Consider the following 27,345-nt stretch of genomic DNA (forward strand, 5'->3'; position numbering starts at 1 on the left):
TCAAAGGTCGAATCTCAAATTCATGTGAATTTTTTTTTTTTACTTTAATAAATTCGAATGTACTCACAACTCGAATGGGAGGTTATTTAAGAAAAAACTCAAACGTCTAATATTTCATTGAATAGGAAAGATCCAAAATTTTGTTTCGCATTCGATTCATATTTGACTTTTGACCAAAATCCAACTAGAAAATATGAATTTACTATTCGACCCTTAATAAATCTGCCTATAAATTTCTTATTTTAGTTGATTTAAGCTAGGGTGATCCAAATTACAGAAAGATCCCACATATGGAAAATTCCAGGTCCTGAACATTCTGGATATCAGGTCCCATACCTGCATTATGTACTCATGAGCTCAAAATTGATCCTTTAAAAGGAACTGGTCATGTCCATGAACCTTGATCATGTGAAGTTGAAGGTGATGTTCGTTCATGTTCAAGATGGAAAAAGTACATAAAGCATTTTTTTATGGACAATTTTTATTTTAGGTAATGCGTCTATACACTGTACATTCAGTCACTGTGGTATATAAGCATAGCTATTTTCATACATAATCTCATAAAGTCCTTTATTTTACAATATTATCTGTGTGAGGGCATAGGATCTGGAAAAAGAGGTATAAAAGGACCGACAGGGTACACTGCGAAATAGATAAATATGCTAAGCTTTTTTCTTATTTTTTTGTTTTAATCAGGCAATTATAAACAGGAAAAGCATACATTAATTACATAAAAATAGTTCTAGAATAGTAGAGTACGTTTTAATATTGTCATTAGCAGCAGCATAGGATAAAAACAAGATAAAATGTGTTGAAATGATATTGGCTATAACATACAAAGATGTCTTTTCAACTGAAAAAAAAGTAAGCTGTATCTTTCTGGTAAATAAAAAAAATCCTTCTAAAATGTGAGAAACAAATGAAAAAAAAAAACGTTTAAAAAATAAAATACTTTACAATGAAAATATGGACAAATGTAATGGAAAAAAAAAGTTTAACCTACATTTATAAACTGCACTAACAGGTTCTTCCGAGTTAAAAACACAACCAATAAAACCAGACAATTAGCAAGTAATAAAGCGCATCTGAAAAAAAAGGAAAAAATATACACTTATAATACAACGGTAAGGGGGAAAAAAATCTATTTACAAAAAATAAAATAAAAGTTCTTTGTACAATTGGCTAGTTTGTGAAAAGTAGAATAGGTTTACAATTTTATCTGTCAAATAGATATGAATGTTATTGCTGTTGGTTTAAGTATCCCTTTGATTTTGAGGGGCTTTTTTTTTATTTTTAATACACATTGTGTTATTAAAGTGAATACACATCTATTAAGGAAATGAGTGGTAAGACAAGGAAGAGTTGATACTCTCTATATGAATGGCTTGAGAATCTGAGAGGGGGAAAGCCTCACTGCAGTGCATATAGTAATGACACACAAAGTCACCCTTTGCTTAGAACAAGTCTGCACACTTTTAGCTTTCACATAACCTTCCCGCAGTCTTTTCTGGATTGGTTTTTATAAATATAAAAAAGCCTGACATTCTAAACGGTTCCAGTCGCAAGACCAATAATGCAGCTAATTGCAATTTTGTAAATAAGGCAAAGAGTTCAGGAGGACATTTGCCCTTTAACTTTCATTATATACAGAAATCGGGGTTCATTCCCTTATTCGCTTTTTTTTTTGTCATGAACTTGCATTGCTGAAGTTTGGTCATGTACTAAAATGAAATCCGAACGGGGGAAAGAAAAATAATCAGAGGAGGATAGAAAATGAGTGTAAGTGAACTACTATGAATGTACGAACATGCTACCACCCAAATAACATTGGATGCATTAAGACTAGTTCTGACAGATGATATAAAGTGTAGCCAGGTAGCGTAGGCTGTATATCTGTTGCTGCACAAACACTTGGCTCCATTCTAGTGTGGGAATGACAGGGCTGCTCTTCTGGAAATATTCAGAGCTAAAAATAAAACTTTACGAGAAAAAAAAATGCATTTTTTTTTTTTTAGATAATGGTGGTCCGTAACACTAAAATACTGCATAAAATCTGGCACTGGGTGCAGATTTTTTTTTTTACGCAACAGAAGTGCTTTCCTGCATAAAAATGTGCCCCATTGGCATCAAAAGGTTGCTTCTTTTTTGATTTCAGGTGCTAGACTGACATATTCCCCCAACACGTTATAATTATGCCGATTATTTCTGTTATGCGATCATAGTGTTCATCTGTGGGCAGGGGAAACAACAGATTTATAAAAGTCTTTTTACACCAATCTTTTTTTTTTTTTTTTAGTTTTTAAGCACCTTTATAAACATGCCCCTCAGACACCATAAATAAAAATGAGTAACATTACACAAATATGTATGTATAAGCATTAAAATGGCTTAAGTAGCCATCTTACCAGGAAAATATATAGCACAACATAAAAAATGTTTTTGACATCTTACAAAAAAAGCCTCAGGTTCAAATCCAAGTGCCGTTTTCCCAGGAATTCAAGCTTTAAGCTGCTCGCATGGCAGCAGTATCTATGGCTTTTTTTGCTCTCTTTTACCCTACAACAAAGGATGCACAGTACCTTGGAATACTGCAGCCCGGTAGTGAGAAACGTATTAATGCCTAGGGCATCAAAGCGATCAATGGCAAAGGCATTTCTATTAAGCCAAAAGCTCCTATATTAATTAGTGACCATACTTCTGATAACTGATGCTATCGACTAATCTGAAGGCACAAACATCTACAAGGAAGCAAGGCACTGCACATGGGAAATAGTGAAAACTGTATCCTGAAATCAAAGCAGATTCGCTTTAGCAGCTTTCTTAAAGACAAAGACTTTCTTACGCATGGCCGCAAATACATAGTTATGGCTAATCCCAGATCTTGGTCTTTCAACACAGAGTAGCTCTGCTCCAACGATACATGATTTTATGACCGATCACAATCATTCAAAAGATAAAATAAACAAACAGGTCAACATTTCCCTAGAGCTGGAAAAGAAACATGCATTGATCAAGCAACAAGTGGAGGTGTGGAGCCAATTATTCACCCAGATTCTTGATTCAATGGGAATTGTTTCCAAACCCTATTGCCAGCTTAGAAATTCTACAAAAACCCCCCCCCTAAATTCTGAAACGTTGCACTGAATGATAGAAACAGTTAAACAGAAGGGTGAACTATGCACCAAACAGCATTTACCCCTCATTCGGAGAAAAGGCTGCAGAACAAACGATGGAAACAACAGTATACTGAAAACTGGCTTATACAACACAAAAGTAATCCATATCACTAATGCCCTCTTAATTCAATTGCATTTTTTAGCTTTTTTTAATAAATGCAGAAAATTAGAATTCAAACAAGTCAAAGTTATAATCACGGCGTGCATTGCGTTTTAGGAAAAGAGGAATCCTTCAGCTGCTGTAGGGCAACTGGATCGCCTCCATAACTGGGGGTAGAAGGAGAGGTCCACACCTATACACTGAGCTTACTCGCAAGGAACCACGGAGACCTGTGGCACAGGAATTTACATCCTACAACTGTGTATGTTGAGAGATCCACAAGGAGCAAAAGGGTGAATTCTCAGAAGACATATAACAAAATATTGCATTGTGTGTGCAGTCCATCAATCCAAATCTATCAGTCGAAACATTTTAAAGGTGCAGTGGCACTATTCAGGGCAGGGGGCGGAAGAGAGGCTCAGGTAAGTTTACAAATTCTTTTGCTAGTGCTTCCTACGAAGGGCCATTATGTTAGCGCTTATTTATCCAGGATAACCAACTTTCCTGCTACAGGTATTAAGGTGGCCATCGTACGAAACTAATTTCCGTATGATATTCGGTGTATGTATGGTGGTAGACGAGCCGACGGATATCCAAGAAGACTGATATTGGTCGGATCATTGAAACTGGCCAGAAAATTTTTGATTGGGCACCACTGAAGGCTCCTGAACATCAGCCATCGTTAGTGCTGAATCGTCAGGATACAGGTAGAATCGTATTTTTTCTACCTGTTTATCTGACAATCTGAAACCAAAGATCTTTCTTGGAAAGCTCTTGTCAAGAAAAGATCATAATTGTAACGTCTACGGCCACCATAAAAACAGCCATGTCTTAAACTGCAATATTATGCCATTCTCTTACATAATGATTATAACATTAAACATACATTTTTCTTTAAAAAGACCGTGTTGAAAAGCTATAATTGGAATAAGTGGAACTGCACCTCTAAATGTATAGACTAGGCAATATTATTCATTCACCATTAACCTGGCTTTATGATTTACATTCGCATATAGGGTACATGTACAAATGCACAGAGGGGCTTTTAGTAAACACCAAAACAAAATCACTATCAAAGAAAAGTTGTGATCTGCATTTAAATCTCCGAAATATAAATAGAGCTCTCAATTAGGGGGTGCCATCCTCCATCTACATTAAAATTCAATATTTTAAAGTAGTATTTGATATTTTTCTGTTATAAAGACTGATCTGTGGGGTAACAACAGGATTTGGTTCATTCCAACAAATTCTCAGTTACTTATTTGCATAAAGTATTAAAGCAACATCAGTTCTACCAATAACCTTTGTCTAGTATGAATTAGCATAATGTGAAAGCTTCAAAGTTTTGATGAATTTTGCATCAATTTTCAAAAGGTAGGACAAAGTGTTCATGGTTAGGATTAATCATGAAAACATGGTTTTTGCCGACAAGCTACAATTTCCAGCATCTGGGCAACATTAAGATATAGCTCACAACAGCTTAAAGGAACACCAAAAAAATTAGTGTCTTAAAGTAATGAGAATATAATGTACTGGTTGCCCTGTGATGGTAAAACGGGCGTGCCAATCAAAGAGAAAGGAGAAAAGGCACAGGACACACAGCAGATAAGTTCTGTAGTATAAAATGGGATTCTTCAGAACATATCTGTTATCTATGGTGTATCCTGTGCTTGAATGGCTGCCCCCATGGCTACACAGCAGCTTGTTTATATAAACTATAGGTTGTGTTTCTAAAGCAAATACACCATTTGTACCAGTACAAGACAACAGTATATTATATTGCCATTCCTTTCAAACACTTTCATTTTGTGAAGTTACTGTTCCTTTAAGGACCAGAAATCTGATATCTCTCCAACCCATTGTTAATATAAACACGTTTTAAGTCTTCTGCAAATAGTGGTAACACTTACATCGACCAAGCTGAAAGTTAATATCCTGTGCTAATTTTTGTTCCAATAATGCTTCACTTATGATTTAGACATATTTTCCCCAATCATCAAAGGTTTTGCAGTCCTAGGTGACAAAAACTGTAATGTATGGAGCTTTGTGTGTGTGTGGAGGGGGGGGGGAACACCATAATTTGTGTATACAAATCACAAAATACCATATACATCCAGAAGCACTCTGCAGTTTTTTTTCTTATATTGGTACCTTGCATTGACTATGAAATGGCTACAAAGGAGTTGAATTATTATTCATTTTTTTTTTACACTTGTTTATATAGTGTTGATTTTTTGTTTTTATTACAAGGGAGACGTTAATGATAAAGAGGAAAAACAACCAATGCACACAAAGCCTACCAAGACCTTTCAATATTTCAACCACTATTAATGTTTTAGCCCAGAAGTTGAGTTTTTAAGGTTTAACCTGTTTATATAAATGGCAACTTGTAACCCTTTATTCCAATAAGAATCCAGCCCTCTCAAAAAAATGATACTCGAATAAAATTCAAGTTACTTACAACTCATACCCGAGGAATATTAAGATACAAGCTGTTACCTTTTCCCAACACCCTTTATCGCGTTATATAAAAGAAAATGTCATCAACAGCAGATATTATCATCAGTCAGTTATTGAATGTGAGAAGTGGATTGAATAATGTAGCATTTTCATTTAAGCCTCTGAATAGCTGTAGGATATAGGATAGGGCACCACATTTGTCCACAGTTTAAAGATGTATGACAAAATTAAAAGTGTGAACTATATGCATTCAGCAATCATGTTTAAGATCATGTCCAAAAGCTAGTGTCCTGCAGGAAATAATGGCTTGTATTGTTTAGTTTGTCACATATCAGTTAATTACACAGTCAAATGTGTTGATGGGGAGGCAATGGTAGATATTATTGCATATTTTATTGTGCTTTATTGGTATATTTTACTATTAAATAGCTCTGACTCCATATGCATGACTGAAAAGACCAAAAGCAAAAAAGTGCAGTTTTCAAAGTTGAATTCTTAAGTACATTACAAAAAGAGGAAAGAAATGCTACATGGAATTTGTTTTCATTAGTGGTGAGGCCTCATTTTCAAAATGATAGCAATTTATTATTTCTGTGGCCCCCAGTGTAATTTCTGCCCTTTCTGGTGTTCTACATTGTGCCAAGCTGAGCACCTTACAATACAGAGATGTGAACATACAGATTAAATACTGAATTCAGCAAAAATGTTTGTAACAAAGAACAGATTACCAGAAATCCAACTGATGAATGAATATATATATATATATATATATATATATATATATATATATATATATATATATATATATATATATATATATATATATATATATATATATATATATCTATATCTCTATCGCCTGGAAAAAGGCGAGCACTCACAGGTCTTAGGATGCAAAAAATCCGTGAAGTTTATTGAAACTAAATAACTGACGTTTCGGCTAAATAAATAACTGACGTTTCGGCTATTCCTATAGCCTTTCTCAAAAAAGGCGAGCACTTACAGGTCTTAGGATGCAAAAAATCTGTGAAGTTTATTGAAACTAAATAACGGACGTTTCGGCTAAATAAATAACGGACGTTTCGTATTTATTTTCAATAAATGTCACCGATTTTTTGCATCTTAAGACCTGTGAGTGCTCGCCTTTTTCCAGGATATCTTACTCACTTTGCTGATCGCACCCAGGCACCAAACACTTTTCTTACGAGTAGTGCCGGCCCAACATGGACGCTGAATATATATTTATGTATGTATATATATATATATATATATATATATATATACACATATACATACATACACACACACAATGGTAATTCCATTCTTTTAACAAACTTTGACAGTCCATATTTATGTTACAAGATCCATTCTGATTTTTTGCCCTTTATGATGGTGGGTTTAATGTTAAGCCACATTTGCCAGTTTGATGGGATGATGAAACACTGGTCAGTAAGGCCGAGCTGTTCTTTACTTTTTCTCTGTAGCCTACATGAGCACACACATTTGTCCTTGTGAAATAAAATTATATATATATATATATATATATATATATATATATATATATATATATATATATATATATATATATATATATATATATATATATATATATATATATATCCTTTAAAAAAATAAAAACCAAGATGGAGCACACTGAATATATCCAGAATATTTTTGTTTGATGGAAAAACAAATCACTGCAGAAAACAGAAAAGTCTATAAATGACAGGGAATTGATGGCTTGCTTGCTATGAGTACATTGCACAGTCGACTTGAATAGTATGGAGACTCAGGGTCTGGGGAATAAGGAGTACAGGGTATTTCTATAAGAAACCCCAAAGCTTGTAACAAGTCAGATAAAATTGTGCATCAAGGTTTTCAAGTCCATTATACAAAATCTTGTCCGATAGGTTTTTGTTTTTTGTTTTTTTATTATATTTTCAATACACAGTCTTTAGAAGGTCCTCATCATTAATATATATTTTTATATTAAATAGCTTATAAGAAAATGTAAATCCCAAAGTGTCCCAAGCAAGCAACAGAACAGTGTAAAAGGACTGCCCAAGGTTTGCGTGCTTTAGCTTTGCTGGATGCGGTTGTTCTCTTATAGTTGACTTGTAAAAAAAAAAAAATGTTTTCACTGGAGAGCCAAAAGGACTCTATATAAACACTCTGAGGCACAGTAAGATGTTGTGCTGTGTAGATTTAAAAGAGGCATAGTTCAGTGCTTCTGTTGTATAGAGTAACATTTTCCCTCTGATTAGTAAGAAAGTAGTTTTTTGTAGCGTGCCCCAAGGCACCCGCTCCATACACTCACACATGCACCTATTCATGCATACATCGCGCATTCTCCTCCTCTTCCTGTGCATATACGTAGAATTCTGTATATGAATAGATAAGGTATTTATTTTCTTAAAGTTTTGAATTAGTTTTCAATGTCTTTCCTTGTGTGTTCACTGCTGGGAAGATGGCTGGTCTTTGACCAGAGCTGTTCCTGGAGGTCTTTCACCACTTTTTCCAAGTGTTCTCTGGCTTCTCGTTCATGTACTAGATCTGTCCGTAGCTGTTCTCTATCATTTTCTGCATGCTGAAGCTTAGACTGCAGCTCCTCAATCTGCAATTTAAAGAGATTTTTTTTTAGCATTCTGTATTTCAAGTGGCCTCGCCAGACACTCTACTCCGTTATTTACAAAACCCTTTATTCAACTAAGGTTAATTGCCCATTCCATAAGGCAGAATAATAATAAGATGCTAATTGCATCTTATTATATACTGTACCTGGCTTTAAAAGTAACCTATTAAACACATTCAAAATATGCCAGAATAATGAACATGACCAACTTAATGTTACAATTATGGGCTGGATAAATGAGAATCTTCATCGTCATATGGGCTATGCAGTTTGTTCTAGTTTTGCAGCCAGAATAATTCCAGTAATTAAATGATAAAATGATTAGCAATTAAGTAAAAATCTTGAATACAGTGATGCATATAAATACAAATCTGAGGTGTCTTGGACATTCACATTCAATCTGATTATGGGCTACTGCTAATAAAACTCAAACAAGGCCTACGGTAAAGGGTTGTATACTTCTAACCGAATTATCTACCTCGCAGGGTAAAAACATGGAGAAGCCTCAATTTCCCTGTATCTCACCAAATCATTTTCTTGGATTTTTTTTTCCCATGATTAAATAGGCAAAAAAAACGTTCAGCACAAGCCCTATTAATTGCACTCATGTGTTGCACAAGGGGAACATGTGTGCCTGTTAGATAGCAGAATCAAAATTACATGTTAACTGATTTTGGGAAAGATTGGAAAAGCAAGAGTACCTAGAAGCATCATTAGGGAGACTGGCAACGCTGAGATTTCAAAGTAACTCTGGGCAAGAAAAACATTCTGATAAGCCAAGTTTCCTGATCAGGCCCCAGCTGCAGCTTTGTATTTTTCAGAGATGGAAGTAAGCAGGTTAACACCCTTAATACAGTTCTTACTCTAGTAATGTTTAGTCTGGATGCCTCTTATCAGCCGAGTGCTGGAGAGGAAGTCCACATCATTTCCTGCTTCTGGTCTCCTAGTTTGGCATGTCTCACATCAGTAGATTCCACACCCCTTCCCATTATTGACTGAGCATTTTCAAAGAAAAGCAGTGCCTCAAACAACACTGCATTTATTTTTCGGATTTAATTTTTTCTGCATTGCAAGAGATGTACCAACAAAAACCAGCTGCAGAAAGACTGTTGAAGCTAGAAGATTAAAGCACTTTACCTGACCAACACAGTGGACTGTATAAAAAAAACAGTAAATGATTACCTGGGCAGAGTATTTGACCCGTATCCTGCCAGCTTCACAGCCTTTGTCACACACCCGAATCTGTCTGGCTTGCTCCAGCTCTCTTTTCAGACGTAACCGAGATTCATTCGCTTCTTTCATTTTCTTTTCATGCTCTGCTCTCAAACGCTCAATCTCTTTCCTCAAGTTGCGCTTTGCCTCAGTTGCCTCTCTTAACTTCTCTTTTTTAGCAACTCGCAGGAACTCCAACTCCTGCAACAAGGAAAAGATCAGGAATAGATGTTATATATTCAACAGTGATATTACACGAGTTAAGATTGCAACTAATACCAAATACATATGCACACTTAACAAATGATTAGGTAACTGCCATCAAACAGAAGTTCAAAGAAGAAGCGAGCTTTCGGAATGAAATATCCAACATTTAAACCTGACCTATTGCTTTTAAGTAGCCACAATGGACAGGAATTATGCACATCCAAAAAAGGTTTGCAGTCCAATACAAATGCATTATAAGGTATCTTAGTTCTTTGTTTATATTGTTGTTAAAAAAGATTGACAAAACAACATATGGGAGTGGAGGACTGGACCAGAAGTGACACTTCCCCTCTCCCTCAGATACCAGTATGCAGAACAACATTTTTCTGTTAAGCAACACCCTGCAACTAGGTCATGGGAAATCCTTTTCCCTTGCAATAATCTCACTTCCCAGCCAAGCCATTGTTAACTCTGCAGCAGCACTGACTTTCTCTTGACCAGAATTAGAAACACAGGGAAGGAAACAACCATGATTCATCTTGTCAATGGCAAGGCGCAAAGCTGTCTCCTGTCTAAAATACAATTATCTTGCAGCTGGAGAAAAATCTCAATTCCCCCACTAAGTTCTCATGATTTATGGGGAATAGTTCATATTATCTTTTGGGCTTCTCCAAAAACAGGCAACACTAAAGAAGTATAGTCTATATAAAATGACTAACAGAAATAGGTTTGTATAATGCCGGCTTGTACAGAATTATGAAAGTAAAGCCAGAGGTGCCTTTTTACAGTTCACTGTATTCACTTTGACTGAGAATGTGGCATTACCTGCTGAAGACTTCTCTTGGCCTGCAAAGCAGCATTGAGTTTCTCTTCTTGTTTCACTCGCATTTTTACAACTTCGTGGAGGAATTTCTCTTTGGCTTCCTTAGAATCTAGACCACTGTCCAGGGCTTGCTTCAGGTGCTCCAGTTCAGCTTCCAGTCCACTGCAATGTTGATCATTGTGAGAAGCTACCTCATACGATGTGTTGATCACAGTTGGTGCTAGCATGCCCGGGGAGCTTAATTCCTTGGCTGAACTTGACGATGTAAAGGAGGGAGATGAGAGTGAAGACAAGGAAGAGGTAACTAAGAGAGAACAAGAGAGAGAGTAATTATTTTGTTGGTCTACTGAAGACAGCCAGATTAGGTCAAAATCAAAAATCTAGCCTGTGCATCAGGAACAAAGATTTATATCCATGGTCTTTTAGTTTTTACCTGCCCCAGACATAGCTAAAGCTTTCTGCTTTAAATGCAGCAAGGAAAAGAAAATTACAGGGCTCTATTAAATGGTTATTTTCATATACAAATTTCAAGCACCTTAAGTGGGAAGTAAATTAAACGGAGCTCTTTTCACGGTTTGTGTCATACAACGTGGGCAGTTCAGATTCTAATCTGATTTTGAATGAATGCAAAAAGTTAATATATATCATGTAACAACAAATAAAACAATAAGAAATTGATGCACAGGACAGTAACAACATATTTCATTTTATCTTCACAACCCTATGTTTAAAATTTAAAAATAGCAATTGTAGATATAAAAGAAAAAAATCTGAACTATTCAGCACTTTTACATACACCCACAAAAGAAAATTCAACTCACACGTACATTCTTCTCTGCTTTCGACTTCAATTTCTGTTTCTGACTCCTTCTCTTCTTCCCTGATTGGTACTGGTGGTGCTGGTGCCTCTGGAACTATGGGCAGTTCTGCAGTAGGCCTCCGTTTCCTGGACTGGGGCGGACTGCCCGATGACTGAGTGCTTCTGGGTACCGCTGGTACACACGGGGGGCTTGTAATCACTTTTTGTTGAACAGGAGGTGTCAGGGCAACATTTGGGGCAACCAGATTTTCAAAGCTCTTGTAATTATAAAAGCTGTAAAAAAAAAAATGAAATATTCTAAGTTACTAAATGGGGGGTGGCAGTTTCTAAATGTCAAGCTACAATGCCATTCGGTCTCTTTGCTGCGATCATCAGTATTCTAAACAATGGTGTTACCTGTCTCTAATCAGAGCTGGAAGGTGAGTAGACAACTCTTTGTCGTTTGCTGAAATGGCGGGGGACCAGGGCCGGAAAGCAGACAGACGTTGACGTGGATGGACATATCCTGCATTCTATCATCAAGACATAGAAACAAAGTAGGTCAAAACTGTCCCAAAACATAATCTGAAGAAATCATGATATGATCTTTTCAAAGACTACATTTAATTTAGGCACAAACAGAATCACTGCAGAACAAAGTGACGGAAAATGGAAATTAGTTTACAGAAAGCCAATATTTCCAACAATGCTTCCACAGTACTTGCATTAATATGGACATTTTCCAATGAAAACGGAGGACTTGCTTGCCATATAATTATTCAACTTTGGCATTATGAAATAAAGCAGTTCATCTCGTTGACAGACTGTGTGGTGACTCTTCATATCATCCACATCAATAGCAACAGAACAGTGTTGTCCTAATGACTACCCTCTAGTCTAGTCTACGCTACATTTATTTGTATATACAAAGAAGATGAAGTGGTTTTTTTTAGGGGGAGTGCAAAAGTCCAAGCTTATTTTCACTTAAGGCCAGGTGTGCAACACAGATGCCTTTTCTAGGATATTCAGCTTGCTTCTGTGGGAAGCAAACTTTGAAACTGCTTGAGTCACCCATCTAACTGAATTAGGATAATTCGGAAATGCTTGCAATATTAAGGAGCAAATGGTCAGCATCTGCTGTAACAGAGTCTTGTATGACTCACTGAAAGGCATCTAGTTTATGAAGAGAGTTTTTGGACTTCCCGTCTCTTCTATCCAGTTGTACATACATAGCAACTTTCAATAAAAATGAGTTGGATTAAATGTAAAACCCAATACAGTTGTTGCCTGCCAATAAATATATGATTCCTTCAGCTTTATATGACCATGACTGTGGAGTTTGCAGAGTCCCTAAGCCCTTTAAGATTCACTCACTGAACTATTAAATATGCCATAACTTTCACCAAAGCATCAGATACACTTTTCACATACAGGAAAACACTGAGAAGGTACACCATAGAATTGCAAAGTATATGCTCTGCCTAAATATCAAAGAAATACATGGTTTTCTGCCAAGTGGGGCATGACTAAAGTACCTTGTTGATGTTGGACAGGTTTCGTAGCCAACTGGATGACTTGTCTTTTTCAGCAGAACTAGGGGAATGGATGATGGAGTCATCAGCCTTGGCTTTTTTCGCAACAGGCTCAGAGGAAAGCTAGAAGAAAACAAACATAGGATTGCAGACTGTAAATTTCCCATTTTTAAATAAATAAACGAATACACATTTCAACAACGTTCACGGGTAGAGATCTTAAACTAGACATACACATCGTTTTTAAGAATGACAGTTCTTCATGTAATGATGTCATCACAATAATGTTGTCATCACAATAATGTCAGAGCCATGGGGCGGAAGATAGCATTCATGATTGGTTTAGCAACACAGTCTTTACATGCATGGGTGGTCCATTGTATGCTCAAGCTCATCAAGATGTTGCTCTGTGTGTTAAAGGGGTGGTTCACCTTTGAGATAACTTTTTGTATAATGTAGAGAGTGATATTCTGCGACAATTTGCAATTGGTTTTCATTTTTTATTATTGAAGGTTTTTGAGTTATTTAACTTTTAATTCAGCAGCTCTTTGCATCTTAAGCAATCTGGTAACTAGGGTTCAAATACCCCTAGCAACCATGCATTGATTTGAATAAGAGACTGGAATATGAACAGTAGAAGACCTGAGTAGAAGGGCCAGTAATTTGTTTTTTTTAGAAGGGGTCAACGACGCCCATTTGAAAGCTGCAAAGAGGCAGAAGAAAAAGGCAACTATAAAAAATAAACAATGAAAACCAATTGAAAAGTTGCTTAGAATTGGCCATTCTATAACACAGTAAAATTTACATTAAAGGTGAACCACCCCTTTAATAGTTTATTGCTCCCCAACTGAATGATCGACCCATCATTTAAATTCTATCTCCGCATATATGCCTTTTTTTTTTATTATTTGTAATGGTTGTTATGTAGATGACTTCACCCTGCCACAGCTGCACTGGATGTAGGATGCCAAGTCTTGTTTTGACTTTTCCACAAGTCTTTTGATGGATGGTCTTTAAATCATGCTAAAGCATACAAAATAAAAGCTTACTGGAAACAACTGTTTTCGCCTCCGTTTAACCCAAAATGATGAAAGTTTCAATTTGCCTTTTTGTTCAATAGAGAGACAAGCCACCAAAACTTAACAGGCAAAGCATACATGTTTTTACTTCTACTAATATGGAATACTGCCAAGAAATCATTTGCAAAAAGATGGCTTCCTCAAGCTTTGTTTCGACTGAAGAGGTATAAATTGAAAGTTTCAAAGAAAAACTAACTTAAGTAAACACCATTTTCTTATGTTTTCTTTCCTTAAATACACACTACACATTTTTTTATCTATGATTTTAATGCAAGTTTTAACTTGCATGAACGCCTTTAATAGAATTTTCCACCAGTGGTTACCTTCAACATCAAGCAGAGAGGGTGAATTAGGTTTATAAGCAATGGTTTCTGGTCTGGTTGTCTCATATTGTAAACTATAATTCCAAGTAAGATGTGGATAATGGTAACTTGAGTTACAACCAAGGTAAATCAAATATGAACCAGTGACCTAGAACTTGGAAACTCTGTATTCACTTTCCAAGATGACATATTATTAAACATTTAGAATGCTCTTCTATGATAGCGGGAAAAAGTATTAATCAGCAAAACTTTTGCTAATAAAATTACTGCTGATCCCTTGTCTTAAAGGACGAGAAGAGCCATAGAAGAAATATGAATAATGTTTTCTTCAACATTATAAATTATCGAAATTGATTTAGAAAATGCCATTTTAGAAAAGGAAAAGAATTATTTAACTGTAGCTATAGACAACAGTTATATATCCAAACTGCATGGCTGAAAAGTCAGAAGTGGTATTTCAGCCAATAAATGAAAGGTAACCCGTTCTTAAGAGAATTCTCTGCTTTTAGAGACCTACCTAAGAATGTATTGGGCAGGGTAATGTTACAGTGACAATTCTGGGAGGTTTTCTGCAGTTGTCCAGTGGCTGATCAATTTAATTAGGGATGCACTGAATTCCAAACTGAATCCAAATTTGCATTAGGTACATTTATTAAAGGTTCATTTTCAAATTCATGTGAGTTTTTTTTTTTTAAACTCCTTCAATTCGAATATACTCGAAATTCGACTAGGGGGTTATTTATAAAAAAAAAATTGAATATCTAAAACTAGGATGAATTTTACCGACTCGAATTCAGTTTAGTCAAAGTTGATTCGAGTTTTCAAGTTTTTTCTTCGAAAAAGGAAGGCTACTAACGTGTCCAAATTGATCCCTGTACCTCTCCCCCTTTGACTTATACATGAACTCGCCAGGTTTTAGGTGGCATATAGTCGTAAATTCTAATTAAAACTCTAATCTAGTTTGGATAATTCACAATTCGAATTTTTTTGATCATAAAAAAAAAAAAAAAAAAATTTGAATTTTCAATTCGACCCTTAATAAATCTGCCCCTTAAAGTAGACTTCTGGTGAGGCCTTCCTGTTTCGATACTTAAATCTTTCAATGCTTACTTAATCTTGCACCTGGTAAAAAAAAAATATGTAAAGGTTCCCAACAGTACACCCACAACGCCAGGCATTCTCAGTTTAACTAATAAATATTAAGTGTCTTTACATTAAGTGGCAGATTTATCAAAGATCAAGGTGAATTTACGAATGCAAAAAAAATCTAATTTCAAGCTATTTTTTGTGTACTTCGACTAGGGAATAGTCAAAAAATCAAATATTGAAATGAATCATGTTTTGTCTTTAAAAATTATAGTTTGATCTAAAACCTGCCGAATTGCTGTTTTAGTCTATAGGGGACCTCCTAGAACCTATTTAGAGTCAAATGGTGGACTTTAAAGAATCTAAGTTTTTTTGGGGGGAAAAACTTTGAAGGAATATTGCATTCGATTTGTATTCGGCCGAATACAGACCTATTTGATCAAAAACTGACCTATTCGACCCAAAAAAAGTTGACTTAATTTCAGTTGGTCTTTTTGAATTTCGAAGTTTTTTCAATTCGAAATTCAACCCTTGATAAATCTGCCCCTAAGTGTCTTTACTATTTGGACAGTCGCACATCCTCTGCTGGGAAATTCTGCACAGAAAACTAAAGCCTGAAGTATAATACAGTGGTGTTTTCTCCCCAGCAAAAAACTACCTTAGCAAATGGATAAGGTTGGAGGGGTTGAAAGGTCTAAAATCAAGTACTGTGTTTTAACCGTAAACTGGAATTCTTCACAAGGCATAATGTAATGAGCTGTTGCAGAAGAAGGGGTTAAACATGCTAGCCAGCGCTGTGATACTGTTAGCAGGGGATAAAAAGAGCAATTCCTCACAATCAAATGATCTGGCCCTTAGAAGAGGACACAGCATAGCATGCAGCTGCTTTCAGGGAAGCAGTGTCTGGATACCATTGTACTAGACAAAACAGACTTCACCACTAAACTTTGAGAGGCAGCTTGTGCAATCAAAGCCACTCAGTGTCTGAAGTGTGGATGATACAGCAAGGGAAAAACAATAGCCTTTATTAATGCTCTTTCCTGGTCTGTTGCCTTTTCCCTTGCATCTCAGCCCCATCTATTCACAGAAATGAAGTATGCTGAAATGAGTAATAAGCAGCTGGACTGATCTGAGCACCTTATGGGGCCTAAAAGACCACGCAAGGGAGCATATTGGTGGTGCCTAATCATACACAAATTACATTTTTCTAAAGCTATATTATTAGATAATCACAGTCTCTATGGAGAATGGGACACCTAACAAGATCACTGAAATTGTACAATCTAAGGGGCAGCTTTGCTTTTATCATATCAGTGAGGTTAAAGGGACAGTAACACCAAAAAGTGTTTTAAAGTAATAAAAATATCATGTACTATTGGCTGCACTGGTAAAACTGCTGTGTTTGCTTCAGAAACACGACTATAATTCATAACAAGGTGCTGTGTAGCAATGGAGGAAATTTTAAAAAAAGTCTATATGGCACAGGTTAAATAGTGGATAACAGATAACATTATGTTCTACAGAGCTTATCTGCTGTGTAACCTGAGCCTTTTCTCCTTTGAATGGCTGCCCCCATTGCTACACAGCAGCTTGTTAATATAAACTATAGTAGTATTTCTGAAGCAAACACACCAGTTTTGCCAGTCCAGGGCAACACTGCACTTTATTTTTATTACTTTAAAACACTTTCATTTTTTCATTTGACTGTTCCTTTAAGTCCACCCGTTTCTGACTTGTTCCAGAACAGAGAAAACCATTAATTCTCTTGGGTAGCATGGAAATCCATGGATAGTATAATCAGGCCATAATTCATCTCTGCAACAGTAACATTTTAGAAGTATAATCTTCTCCCCCAACTCTAGAATGTAAGTATGTAAATTGTCTGATCTTGGACACCAACAGCAAAAGGATTGATCCATCCAGTATGTGACTGCTTCCCTGTTCATCTCACCACATCAAAAACCAATGGAGAAAGATATTAAATGCGAGGTTCCATAGTAGTTTTTTAATTTACCAACACAAACACCAAAAATGTGTAGGGGGGATATAATGTATCATAGTTTGTGTGTTAAGCATAAAACACCACGCGCACAAGCTTCAGAATATGCCAATAACCAATTCAAATACTAGGTGTTCTCTGGAACCCTCTCCCAATAATTCTAAAGAAAGTGCTGATAAAGTGACAATAAAATGTATTCCATTTCTCCTTGGAATGCCGGAGGCTTTGCAGTATCTTATAAACCAGATTGATGAATCTAAACGAATAACAACTGTTACAATACATTGTGGACTTTGCCTCCCTTGTAGTAGTACACCTTTGTGCAAGACTGATATTTCCTTTAAAAACACACACCCAGGTGCAAGACAGACATTTCCTTTCATGTGCGCCGCTTTGTGGAACATACATATTTCCTCTTACATGCACACCTCAGCTGAATCAATATTTCCTCTATCATGATGACATTGGGGAATTGCCAGATAGAGCCTCTGAGGCAGGCATTGGTTACTTTTTTGTCTAAATGGCACAAAGAAAAAAAATACATAGCAAACAGTCCCTATACAGAAAAACATGCTGTAACACTCCCATACTCTGAGAAAATGTCTGCTTTCTGAACCATGTAGTGCAACACAGGATGGATTCACTGGCACCCCCACCAGTCAAAGATAGAGATATAAACTATAACACTTCACTTTTTCAGCGGGCAAAAGAAAAAGACTTTCTTTCACCATGGTGAAAGAGTGTTTTAGCATAAGCATGGTCAAATCTATGAGAGACGTGCTCAAGAACTGAAGAGAGGTACATAACCATAGCCTTCCACTCCTGGTACACTTGCAGATAACAATGAAGTGTAAGGGTCAGGACACACAGGCAGATTCGGGGAGATTAGTTGCCTAGCGTTTCCAACTTTGGGCTACTTCGGAAAACGAATCACTCCAAGTGCCATCCCGCCGGCAACTTACATTTTAGCCGGCGGGAATGCAGTTCGTACTAAAGTTAATTTAAAGGTGAACATCCCCTTTAAGGTGGCCATACATGGGCCAATAAAAGCTGCCGACAGGCCGAGTCGAGAGTTAGCATATCGGGGAGAGATCCGCTTGTTTGGTTACATCGGCAAATGAGCCGATTTCTCTGTGTTTGGCCACCTTAAATCTGTCCATATTAACAAGATCTGCCTGAGGTCGACAAACGAGCAAAACTTTACTCAATATGCTCAACTTTAGTGCGTGATATCGGGCTAATCTGATTGTTTGGCAATATTTACTTTCTATAAATGCCCAGTCAAATATATTGTCAAAGCGAGCCACATTATCTGCTTAAATCTGTACCTTTGTGCTCTGACCAGAATAAAAAATCTCCCATCAATAAAAGCCGACGACTAAAGGTGGCCATACACGGGCAGATAAAGCTGCCGATATTGGTCGTTTGGACTGATTTGACAGCTTATCTGCCCGTGTATGGGGGCTTCCGACGGGTCATCCCGATCGATATCTGGCCACGATATCGATCGGGAAGGTTGGAATTTTACCCGACCGACCCGTCGGAACCGCTTGGCGCATCGTAATTCGATCGTTCGGCCATACGGCCGAACGCTCGAATTACCCCCGATATAGCCACGCAGTTTAGTGGCATATCGGGGGAAAGATCCGCTCGTTTGGCGATGTCGCCAAACGAGCGGATCTTTAAGTCTATGGCCACCTTAATACTCAAGTTACTAAATTGTAAAGAAACATGAGCAAATGATTGCATGGCTTTACAGAGCAAATATCCATCTCACAGGTACAGGAGAACCCTTGTTCAGATCAGCAAGAAATTGTAAACTTAATTGGAAATGGATGTTTAATAGTTGCTTAAAATATACATGTATGTATATCTTGATATACAAAGAAGGGATACGTTTTGAAACATTTACAATAGTGGTATGGATCCCAACAGAGACAGCTATTGCTAACTGTGTGGGACTGTGAGTGAAGCTAGCTAATAGTTATGTATAATCATTCTAACACGGAGCACAAAGTAAAAGGTCCCTTTCTAGACTGAATTGCTGAGAAGCTTATATCTTACCTGCATGTAGTACTAATGGACATAAAAATGTATTGATCTGGGATTAACAGATGCAAGCATGACCTGCATTAGGATTTTGCTCATTCCTGGAAGCATTAGGAAATTGCACACAAAAGGTAAATGCTTTTTATATTAACTATTCAGGATGCCTAGCCTTGTTGCTCTAAAATGCTGACACTGTAACAAGGTTTCATGGCTGTATGAGACTATACTAATACGGAATAGTGATATAGCACGTTGCCAAGTAAGAATCTAGCCTCATGCACGTAAACTGAGAACCGACAGAAGATTTAATAACACAGACATGCATTGTGCAGGTACAGATTTACAGCCGTTGTATAAATAATTTTAGCTCATAATCGTTGACACAACATCTCTATCTTCACTTCAAGGTACGTAAGCTCTGCTGGTACCAAATCTTCTTTACAATGTATCTCTTACAACTTCCTAATAACCCTTACAGATATCACTTACATGTACCTACAAGGTGCTTCACCCCATTTGTGTTGGTATAGTGATACCTTTTGTACCTAACTGTAAAGATGGATGCATAGAAGCTGGAAAAGCAATACAGAGCTAAGTAGATTGAATTCTGTAAGTGTGCAGCTAATTCTGTGTATAGACAAATTACAAATGGACATAATTACTGCTTAAGTAAGATTATCGGGGAACCCTGGAAGGGTAATAATGAGAGCTGTAAATAGTTTCAACCCTCAAAATATTTACTGTCCATACACACAAAATGTAAAAAAAAAAAATCAAAAATTAGTGACCTACAAGTAAAAAGCCTGAGGCAACAACAATGCATATTATATATATATTCTTCTGCAGTTCCATTAAGCAGATTTACCACCAGCAACCATTCCTAAAACAGTGTAGGAAATTTTTCAAAGTACTTAATTACTTTAAGTGATTGTCAAGACTTTGGTAGTCTCCCCAGCATCTCAGAGGACAAAGCAGTCAACCAATTAAATTCTTATAGACTTGCAAAGCTTCTTTGGCGGCCATTAGGAACATCACGTGTCCATTGTACAAGAAGCTGCACCAAGGGGGAGCTAGAAAAAGTCTAACTGCTAGTCTCTGTGCAATTATCTGGTGCAGTGTGATCTGAAAATGCTCTGTGCTTGAAGGGACAGAACAAGTCTTAGCAGAGTGGCTGATCTTTTTCGTACAAATGTATCTAAAGAACTGTGGCTCAGAAGATCAACGGATGCTGTGCTCCTGCCCTGTATAGTGAATACCAAAAACAGCACTGGGTAACTACTGCGTATTTGGGCTAATGGTATAACTGCTGTCAAATATTATTATAGTGTTTATATGTTTATTACAATTCTGTTCAGCCTGAAATATGTAAAAATTGGTTTCTTTATTCACTAAAAATAAAATGTGCATGAAATGCAGTTATAATTCAACAACTGGAGGGCTGCAGGGATTACTTGTCTGGGAAACTGCACTGTTTATTTGGCAGCCTTGGGAGTTGGTTTTATTGTGGCAATTAATGCTCAGGAATGTCAATTCCAGGTTCAAGGAGAGGCACTTTGTTTAAACTAAGCAGATTTTCCAGTGATGAAAGGATTTGCCTGGGTCAACGTAATGATCAAATCCCAGACAGATCGTTCAGTCCATGCAGGTCAGGCTGCTGTATTAAACCTCCCCTTTCAAGACCAATTACATTAAATGTCTGCTTCCAGGACAGAGGGAATAGGCTGATGAGCTAAAGGCACTGCTATAACCTTTTAACATCAGACAGGTGCCTGCAGAACAGAGCTTAAACACCTACAATGCTCTACTTTGGTCTGAAAGATGGGTTGCTAGACTGCTGTACGATCTTCAGAGGTGCAGGGCCATTCCATCTACAGGTTGGCCAACACACCATGATGAAGTCATTAGGCAACCAGATTACTTTTTTTTTTTTTTTTAAACAATAAACTCATCAATTATCCCTCCCATGACCTAATGTACTCCAAATTGAGTGCGTTGGTTGCACTGTGTGCGGCAAGCATCAAGTAAGAGGTTTCGTGGAAGGTTTTCCAGGAATGTGTTTATCACTAAAGGTTTTGTAGTACAGAAGCTAATGTTGGCAAGTACAAACTCCAAGGCTACTAGGCAGTTGTTTGCATATCGTCACACTGAACTCAAAAGCCGCAGTTACTAAAGAGCAGACCCCACCTACACAAATGCATACATTGAGAGTAAACCTAATTTTGCCGACAAGGGATTTTAAAGCAAAAACATACCCTATTTAAAATGTAAGATGACAGAAAACTATGATGGCTATAGGCTATATTAGTCTACGCTCAGAGCATTCTCAATACATATGGAGAGAGAAGTAAGAATTTACACAAAGGTTTCAAAGTGCAGGTACGGGCTCTGTTATCCGGAAACACGTTTATCCAACTAAGCCACATTTTTAAAAATGATTTCCTTTTTATAATAATAATAATAATAATAATAATAAAACAGTACCTGTACCTGTCCACACTAAGATAAAGGATTCCTTATTGGAAGCAAAGCCAGCCTATTGTGTTTATTTAATGTTTACATGATTTTCTAGTAGATTTAAGGCATGAAGATCCAAATTACAGAAATACCCCTTATCCAGAAAACCCCAGGTCCCTAGCATTCTGGATAACAGGTACTATACCTGTACCATAGTGAAATATATTTTAAAATTTTAGAAGCAAGGCTGGAGCATTACACATTGGATTTAAACATTATTAAGTCTCTCAGCCAGCATTCTGGGGCCCCTATGGGTGCATCCAGATAAATATTAGGGTCTGGCCACACGGGCAGATTCGGGGAGATTAGTCGCCAGGCCCGTGCTTCGTTTTCCGAAGTTGACCGTAATTGCCTCACGAGGAAACTTCGGAAAACGAAGCGCTCTGTGTGCCTGCCCCCAGACAATTTACATTTTAGCCGGCGGAAGGCAGATCGGGAAGATTAGTCGCCTGGTGACTAATCTCCCCGAATCTGTCCGTTTGGCCAGACCCTTAAACATTGCATTTCCCAAGAGACACCAGTGATTAAATGAATAAACTAGATTTGCACAGTCATTTGCTGTGTATCCTATCAATGTATGCCTTCCTAAACAAAGAATGGCTCATTTTAAGAGATCTAGTTTAACTTGTGGCCCGCCAACAACGAACGCAAGATCACAGCATGAAAAAAAGTCATTTTTGCTGGGCTGCAAGAGACAGCTCCAGCATTAAGCAACTTGCCCAGTGTGTGTTCTCAATGAAATCTATTCTCGTTTGCAATCCAGGGCTTTGCAGAATAAATCGGCAGTACATCCTAGACTACAGAGAGCGCATTCATTCCGAAATTGCTGGAGGTTCCTCTGACCCTTGTTGGTTTGGATTGTGTAAATGTGCTTCCTGAAGAGAAATAGGGCAACTATAAATTCTTTCACATCAATGCAGTCCTCCTAATGCAGTGCTGAGGTTGGAGCTTTTTCCCTGTCCTCCTGTTCCACTTTGCCTTATGTCAAATCAAATTACATGAATAATCAATTTTTCCGTCTAGCCATTTTTTTTCCCCGTACGCTTGCTCCTTGCATGGGGTGGAAGAGAGGGAGGTGGGTGCTTGGAGTCTCGCCAGAGATTCATCAATAGGCAGGCGCCACGTGTGGTGTAAAGGTTTGGCGACAATGTGGCCTCTCTTTACTTTATTCCTGGCTTCCCTCCAAAATTCACACCTGCACAGTACCCTCAAATCCCTACAAAAAATTTAGCAAGGGATGTTAAATGAAAATTAGGTTGGCAGAGAGCAAGAAAAAGACTCCAGCAGAAAAGGGTTACTTTATAATTCACAAAGGCCATGCCTTTTCTTCTTCTGCATCAATAAAGCCACAAGGAAGTGCTGTCTGGGACAACCTATAATTATGAAAATAGACCAGGTGGACTAGCAAAAGGCAAAACAAACAAAACCACATAAAGATTAGCATTCAGCATTTATTCAGAAGATTGTGTGTTTGTTTAGTCTATTTTGTGATCAGCATATAATAATGCAGCACCATTTCCCCTTGTACAATGAGACCTATTATACACCCCCTTACAGAACTAATTCCACATTAAAAGCAAGCTGGAAATTCCATTCCAAGCAGATTTAAGGGAACTGAACCCTCCCCTGTGTGTGGCTGTCCTAGTCTGTATATTAAAGGAGAAGGAAAGGCTAAAATTAAGCCTTAACAGAAAAAAAGTAAGCTTTAACAGAAAGATCTATATAAATACACAAGTAAACCATCAAAGTAATGCTGTTCGTGGTTCAAAAGAAACACAGATTTCTTTTTCTTTTGTGTATACATGGGCTTCTGTATCAGACTTCCTGTTTTCAGCATAAACCTACAGGTCTAGGGCTTGAGCATGCTCAGTTTGCTCCTCTCCCCCTCCCTCCTCCCCTCCCTGCTGTAATCTGAGCCCAGAGCTATGAGTGAGCAGGGAGAGACTCAGGCAGGAAATTAAGTCACATAAAGTTAATATAGCAGCTGCTATCCTAAACAAACAGCTTTTTGAGTGGTTTATTAAGGTATGGTACAGCATTCTACAGAATAAATATAGTGTTCTAGCTTGCACTATTGTGGCTAATCTATTGGCAATAAACTGCTTTGGTAGCTTTCCTTCTCCTTTAAGCACACAATTAAAGTACAACAGTTCTATTATAGCTGCCCACCAAGTGACACTGTCATTCATCATAGACACAGCTGGAACAAACAGTGGAAATATAGAAAACAGCATAATTAATGAAAGCACATAAACACATGCTCACATTTGTGTTAATTATGCATGCAAAACAATGAGTTTTAAAAATATGCATTATGCAACTGCTAAATTTGAAAAAAAGGCTTAAAAACAAAAAGTATGTAGAAAATACACAGAAAGCCACCACCTAAAGACAAAAAAAACAAAAAATTTCACAAAGGGAAACTAATCAGAAGCAGATCAGATTTACTGGTAAGTGAAAATGCTTTGATATTGCACGCTTTATAGTAAACGTAAAAAATGTTGTGTTATGGGGTAGAAAGAGAAGAGGAGGAAAAGAAACTGCCCATGGGATACAAAAAAGCAGAAAGATGTGGCTCAAAAGGAAAACATGCAGTCACAATGCACCATGGAGAGTAGAAGGGGTGGGAAGAGGTCAGTGGCTTTCATGAGCGTTTTAGTGGGTGTGCACAGCTATGAAAGATGGTTGGAGCACATAAGGGTCATTTTCAGGCCTGTTTCTGGGCTGGGGGTTCAATCTGGGGTAAATGGCTAGACAAGAGCCAATAAAACAGTAGCCCTTTTCAAAAAAGGAGGACCCTGATTCTTAACTCTTTGTTCAAGCTGATGACCAGATACAATGAAGCATGGGGAAAACTATCTCAGAACAAAAAGCACAGCACAGGATTCAGTTCTTCACTGCTCTTTCTATGCCAGCTAGCAATCTGTGATAAAATATTCACATTCAGTGGATTCTGGGTAGGAATATGTGAAGGGCCTCTCTTCTGAGAGAGTCCCGTAAAACAGTTTAGCCAAAATCAGGAGAGCTAAGATCTGGGAAAGAAAAAAATATTCAACTATTTCGTCAATATGTAATATAACATGTGCAGTTTAAAAGTATTTGCACATAAAAAGACAACAGAGCCTGTTATACTGGATCTTAACTTTTCCAGAGGTAAGGGTGACTAGGAGAGTGCAAAAAGATTATACAGTCCAATAAAAATTATTGTTTATAATAAAGACAGTATTAAAGCGTTTTTATAAATACTTATGTTTGATTAAGTATCTCCTGAGTAAAATGGAATACTTTATTCTGAGAAATTGTATACAGATTCTAAAGGGGTTTAGTTTAGCCTTAGAAATTCCAGAGTTGTTACACCCAAAGTTGCAGGGTGCACATGTTAATGGATTTTTGTCTCGCTGCCGTTCCTTACAAAGGATCAATATGAAACAAGAAAAGTTTTCCATCCTGGATAAAAGGAGATGTTGCCCAAGATGAGAAAGGCAGCATGAAACACAGGATGTTGTGGTCAAAACACTTGGAAAGGTTATATACCAGGAATCCAAGTTAATTAAAAGAGAATGCTTTAATATAAACTTCAAGGAAGCATGGCTCTTGTTTATGGCTAGCCGGTTTAAATGCACTTTTATGACTGATAAAAAAATAAATAAATAAATCAGAGACCTTAAGACATGGTGTGCGTTATTAGACACAGACAAATGCTAGCTAATCATGATTGTGAAATAAAACTAAAGTTACACAAGTCAGCACATGGGGCAAAGGCCCACAAAGTCTCATTAACATATGGGGGACACATTTGTTTAATAAATCTAAATACTACGGAATTGTTAAGAATACAAATTACATGTGTTACCCATGCCTAGTAAAGCCGTATATCAGTCAGATTAAACTAGTTAAAGTACTTCCCGCCAACATACACCACATTCATTAATCTTTCACTATTATTTTATAGGTCTAATGTGACTCATAGATTAATGGAAAGGTTCCTATGATAATATGATTAGAACAGCTTATCTTGCTGCTAGGGTTGCCACCTTTTCTGGAAAAAAATACCTTCCTATATTTTTATCTTTTTTCCCTATTAATAACATTGGAATCAACCATCATTTTTACTTGCCAGGCCAGTAAATTACCAGCCAGGTGGCAACCCTACTTGCTACCAAAATAGTGAAATCACACTTTCCCTCTCCAAACTTTATCAATACAAAAAATAGGAACAATTTGGGCACCATTATCACTTCACTGTAGGGCAGACAACAGGCTTTTGCATTTTTAGATCAGTGGTCATAGCTACAATAACAATAACTACCATTATCCTACCATGCTTAAAGGGATCCTGTCATCGGAAAACATGTTTTTTTCAAAACGCATCAGTTAATAGTGCTGCTCCAGCAGAATTATGCACTGAAATCCATTTCTCAAAAGAGCAAACAGATTTTTTTTATATTCAATTTTGAAATCTGACATGGGGCTAGACATTTTGTCAATTTCCCAGCTGCCCCCAGTCATGTGACTTGAGCCTGCTTTCTGGCAGACTGCTGTTTTTCCTTCTCAATGTAACTGAATGTGTCTCAGTGGGACATGGGTTTTTACTATTGAGTGCTGTTCTTAGATCTACCAGGCAGCTGTTATCTTGTGTTAGGGAGCTGCTATCTGGATACTTTCCCATTGTTCTTTTGTTTGGCTGCTGGGGTGGAAAAAGGGAGGGGGGTGATATCACTCCACCTTGCAGTAAAGAGTGATTGAAGTTTATCAGAGCACAAGTCACATGACTTGGGGCAGCTGGCAAATTGACAATATGTCTAGCCCCATGTCAGATTTCAAAATTGAATATAAAAACATCTGTTTGCTCTTTTGAAAAATGGATTTCAGTGCAGAATTCTGGTGGAGCAGCACTATTAACTGATTCATTTTGAAAAAAAATTTTTTTCCCATGACAGTATCTCTTTAAGGAACATTATAAATTCTGTATGGTCTTGACCCTTTGCATGTGTAGAGGCACCAACGTTCACAGCCACACTAAATACACTTGCTACAATGGTTTTGGGGCAGCTGTAATTTCCTCAATGTTCGTACTGTACCACACTGATCAATGGTGTATCTGATAAAGAATCCAGTTACTAAGCCACCTGTTCAATTGTTAGGACATCCTAAAAATACATCCAGTTAGTAAGGCCTGAGGGCTGGAATTTAGAGCCATTAGTCTAGTCAAAACTTTCTTGATGCTTCAAACATAAAATCTCTGAATTTGCATGGAAAAAACTCAAAAGGCTTGGTTTTCTGAAGAAATGGCAAAATACTAACAGAACACTTTAAAAATATGGTGCAAAGTGGTTAATAAAGACAGGGAACCA

General features: G+C 37.2%; 1 protein-coding gene across 1 annotated transcript in view; it reads right to left on the bottom strand.

Moving 5' to 3' along the window:
* Window positions 1-7,396: 7,396 nt before the first annotated feature.
* ski.S (SKI proto-oncogene S homeolog) overlaps window positions 7,397-27,345 on the bottom strand; it is a gene marked incomplete at its 3' end in the record, with an annotated part of 71,105 nt that continues 51,156 nt past the window's right edge. The window contains 6 exon segments of the mRNA NM_001087461.1: window positions 7,397-8,350; window positions 9,551-9,781; window positions 10,613-10,914; window positions 11,432-11,703; window positions 11,827-11,942; window positions 12,945-13,064. Coding sequence (NP_001080930.1) covers window positions 8,162-8,350; window positions 9,551-9,781; window positions 10,613-10,914; window positions 11,432-11,703; window positions 11,827-11,942; window positions 12,945-13,064 — 1,230 coding nt within the window.

The sequence above is a fragment of the Xenopus laevis genome, chromosome 7S (assembly GCF_017654675.1).
Source record: "Xenopus laevis strain J_2021 chromosome 7S, Xenopus_laevis_v10.1, whole genome shotgun sequence".
Taxonomy (NCBI): Eukaryota; Metazoa; Chordata; class Amphibia; order Anura; family Pipidae; genus Xenopus; species Xenopus laevis.